We start from the raw sequence: 3,257 nt of genomic DNA on the forward strand, positions 1-3,257 counted from the left end.
GAGGTCCTCCCACACGGCCTCCTGAAGCAGAGTCCTCCTACACGCCAGCCACTCCTGAAGCAGAGGTCCTCCTACACCCAGCCCCTCCTGAAGCAGAAGTCCTCCTACACGCCAGCCGACTCCTGAAGCAGAAGTCCTCCTACACAGCCACTCTTGAAGCACAGGTCCTCCTACACGCCACGACTCCTGAAGCAGAAGTCCTCCCCGCCAGCCCTCCTGTGAGGTCCTCTACACGCCAGCCACTCCTGAAGCAGAGGTCTCTTACACGCCAGCCACTCTTGAAGCAGAGGTCCTCCTACAGGCCAGACCACTCTTGGAAGTCCTCCTACACGCCAGCCACTCTGAAGCAGAGGTCCTCCTACACGCCAGCCACTCAAAACAGGGTCTCCCTACACGCCAGCCACTCTTGAAGCAGAGGTCCTCCTACAGGCCAGACCACTCTTGAAGCAGAAGTCTCCTACACGCAGCCACTCAAGCAGAGGTCCTCCTACATGCCAGCCACTCCTGAAGCAGAGATCCTCCTACAAGCCAGCCTCCTGACAGCAGAGGTCCTCCTACAGGCCAGCCATCCTGAAGCAGAGTCCTCCACCACCAGCCGACTCCTGAAGCAGAGGTGCCACACGCCAGCCATGAAGCAGAGTTATCACGCCAGCCACTCTTAAAACAGGTCCTCCTACAAGCCAGGCATTCTGAAGCAGAGTCCTCCTACACCAGCCCTCTTGAAGCAGAGGTCCTCCTACAAGGAGACCCTCTTGAAGCAGAAGTCCTCTACCGCCAGCCGACTCCTGAAGGAAGTCCTCCTGCCAGCCACTCCTGAAGCAGAGGTCCTCCTACACGCCAGCCACTCTTGAAGCACAGGTCCTCCTACAAGCCAGGCATTCCTGAAGCAGAGGTCTCTTACACGCCAGCCACTCCTGAAGCTGAGGTCCTCCTACACGCCAGCCACTCTTGAAGCAGAGGTCCTCCTACAGGCCAGACCACTCTTGAAGCAGAAGTCCTCCTACACGCCAGCCACTCTTGAAGCAGAGGTCCTCCTACATGCCAGCCACTCCTGAAGCAGAGGTCCTCCTACACGCCAGCCACTCTTGAAGCACAGGTCCCCACAAGCCAGGCATTCCTGAAGCAGAGTTCCTCCCACACGCCAGCCACTCCTGAAGCAGAGAGGTCCTCCCACACGCCAGCCACTCTTGAAGCAGAGGTCTCCTACAGGCCAGACCACTCTGAAGCAGAAGTCCTCCTCACACGCCAGCCGACTCCTGAAGCAGAAGTCCCCCACACGCCAGCCCACTCCTGAAGCAGAGGTCCTCCTACACGCCAGCCACTCTGAAGCACAGGTCCTCCCAAGCCAGGCATTCCTGAAGCAGAGGTCCCACACGCCAGCCACTCCTGAAGCAGAGGTCCTCCCACACGCCAGCCACCTTGAAGCAGAGGTCCCCTACACGCCAGCCACCTTGAAGCAGAGGTCCTCCACATGCCAGCCACTCCTGAAGCAGAGATCCTCCCACAAGCCAGCCACTCCTGAAGCAGAGGTCCTCCCACACACCAGCCCACTCCTGAAGCAGAGGTCCTCCCCACACAGCCACTCCTGAAGCAGAGGTCCTCCCACAAGCCAGCCACCTGAAGCAGAGGTCCCTCCCACACGCCAGCCACTCCTGAAGCAGAGGTCCTCCTACATGCCAGCCACTCCTGAAGCAGAGGTCCTCCTACACGCCAGCCACTCCTGAAGCAGAGGTCCTCCTACACGCCAGCCACTCCAGCAGAGGTCCTCCTACATGCCAGCCACTCCTGAAGCAGAGGTCCTCCCACACAACCAGCCACTCCTGGAAGCAGAGGTCCTCCTACAAGCCAGCCCCTTCCTGAAGCAGAGGTCCTCCTACAAGCCAGCCACTCCTGAAGCAGAGGTCCTCCTACAAGCCAGCCATTCCTGAAGCAGAGGTCCTCCTACAAGCCAGCCACTCCTGAAGCAGAGGTCCTCCTACAAGCCAGCCACTCCTGAAGCAGAGGTCCTCCTACAAGCCAGCCATTCCTGAAGCAGAGGTCCTCCTACAAGCCAGCCATTCCTGAAGCAGAGGTCCTCCTACAAGCCAGCCACTCCTGAAGCAGAGGTCCTCCTATAAGCCAGCCACTCCTGAAGCAGAGGTCCTCCTATACGCCAGCCACCTATGTCCTTACGGCAGATGATGACGTCACACCAGGCACCGGAAGTGACGTAATGTTGGGAGTTGATTTTATTTTGATTATAGTTTAGAAAAAATGGTGATTTATGATTACGGTATTTGGTTGGTTGGTTGATCGGTAGGATGGTTGATTGGTTGATTAGTTGGTGGATTGGCTGGTTGGTTGGTTCAGTGGATGGTTGATTGGTTCGGTTGGTGGTTGGTTGATTGGTTGGGTGGTTGGTTGGGTGGTTGGTTGATTGGTTGGGTGGTTGGTTGATTGGTTGGTTGGTTCATTGTCTGATTGATTGATGACAGTATTAATTGATTGGTTGGTTGGTTGGTTGATTAATTTGTTGGTTGGTTGGTTGGCTGGTTGACCGCTTGGTTGGTTGGTTGGTTGATTGATTGAGTGGTCGATTGGCTGGTTGATTGATTGGGTGGCTGGTTGGTTGATTGATTGATTTATTGGTTAGGTGATTGATTGGGTGGCCGGTTGGTTGATTGATTGATTGGTTGGGTGGTTGGTTGATTGGTTGGCGTCTTGGTTAGTTGATTGATTGGTTGGATGTTGAATAATTATTGATCAATTGTTGATTTGGTTATTGAATGGCAGATCGAATAATTGACAGACGAATTGAAACATAAAATTGATTGGACACTTTTAAATTTTTTTAGGTTATATTTACCTTTCATCATATTTACACAGCTAATATAGTATATTTTTTCTTCTTATATTTTCGTGTTTATATTGCAAGTCTATTTTTTTGCAATGTTTTCAATAATTTCTACTTTAATGATTATAATTTTTGGTATTTTTTTTACACGTTAATTCCACTAAAACCCCAATTTTCTATTTTTCACCTTTTATCGTGTTTACATTTCACAAACTAATTAAAAAAAATCCTTCGTTCCCTTATGTAATGTTTTGGGATTTTGTTTCTTTATTTCTCCCAGAATTACCAAAGTTCATAGCTCCGTGTGTGTGTGTGTGTGTGTGTGTGTGTGTGTGTGTGTGTGTGTGTGTGTGTGTGTGTGTGTGTGTGTGTGTGTGTGTGTGTGTGTCATCCCCCACAGCCTTCAGCAGTATAATTCGGTGAC

General features: G+C 52.1%; 1 protein-coding gene across 1 annotated transcript in view; it reads left to right on the top strand.

Annotated features, from left to right (window-relative positions):
- LOC121869889 (putative uncharacterized protein DDB_G0291608) overlaps positions 1-1,589 on the top strand; it is an 8,062-nt gene extending 6,473 nt beyond the window's left edge. The window contains exons 2-4 of the mRNA XM_042371455.1: positions 4-383; positions 468-613; positions 1,127-1,589. Coding sequence (XP_042227389.1) covers positions 4-383; positions 468-613; positions 1,127-1,589 — 989 coding nt within the window. The remainder of the gene's footprint in view (positions 1-3; positions 384-467; positions 614-1,126) is intronic.
- The last annotated feature ends 1,668 nt before the right edge of the window (positions 1,590-3,257 follow it).

This window comes from Homarus americanus, unplaced genomic scaffold (genome assembly GCF_018991925.1).
Source record: "Homarus americanus isolate GMGI-L3 unplaced genomic scaffold, GMGI_Hamer_2.0 scaffold14467, whole genome shotgun sequence".
Lineage (NCBI taxonomy): Eukaryota > Metazoa > Arthropoda > Malacostraca > Decapoda > Nephropidae > Homarus > Homarus americanus.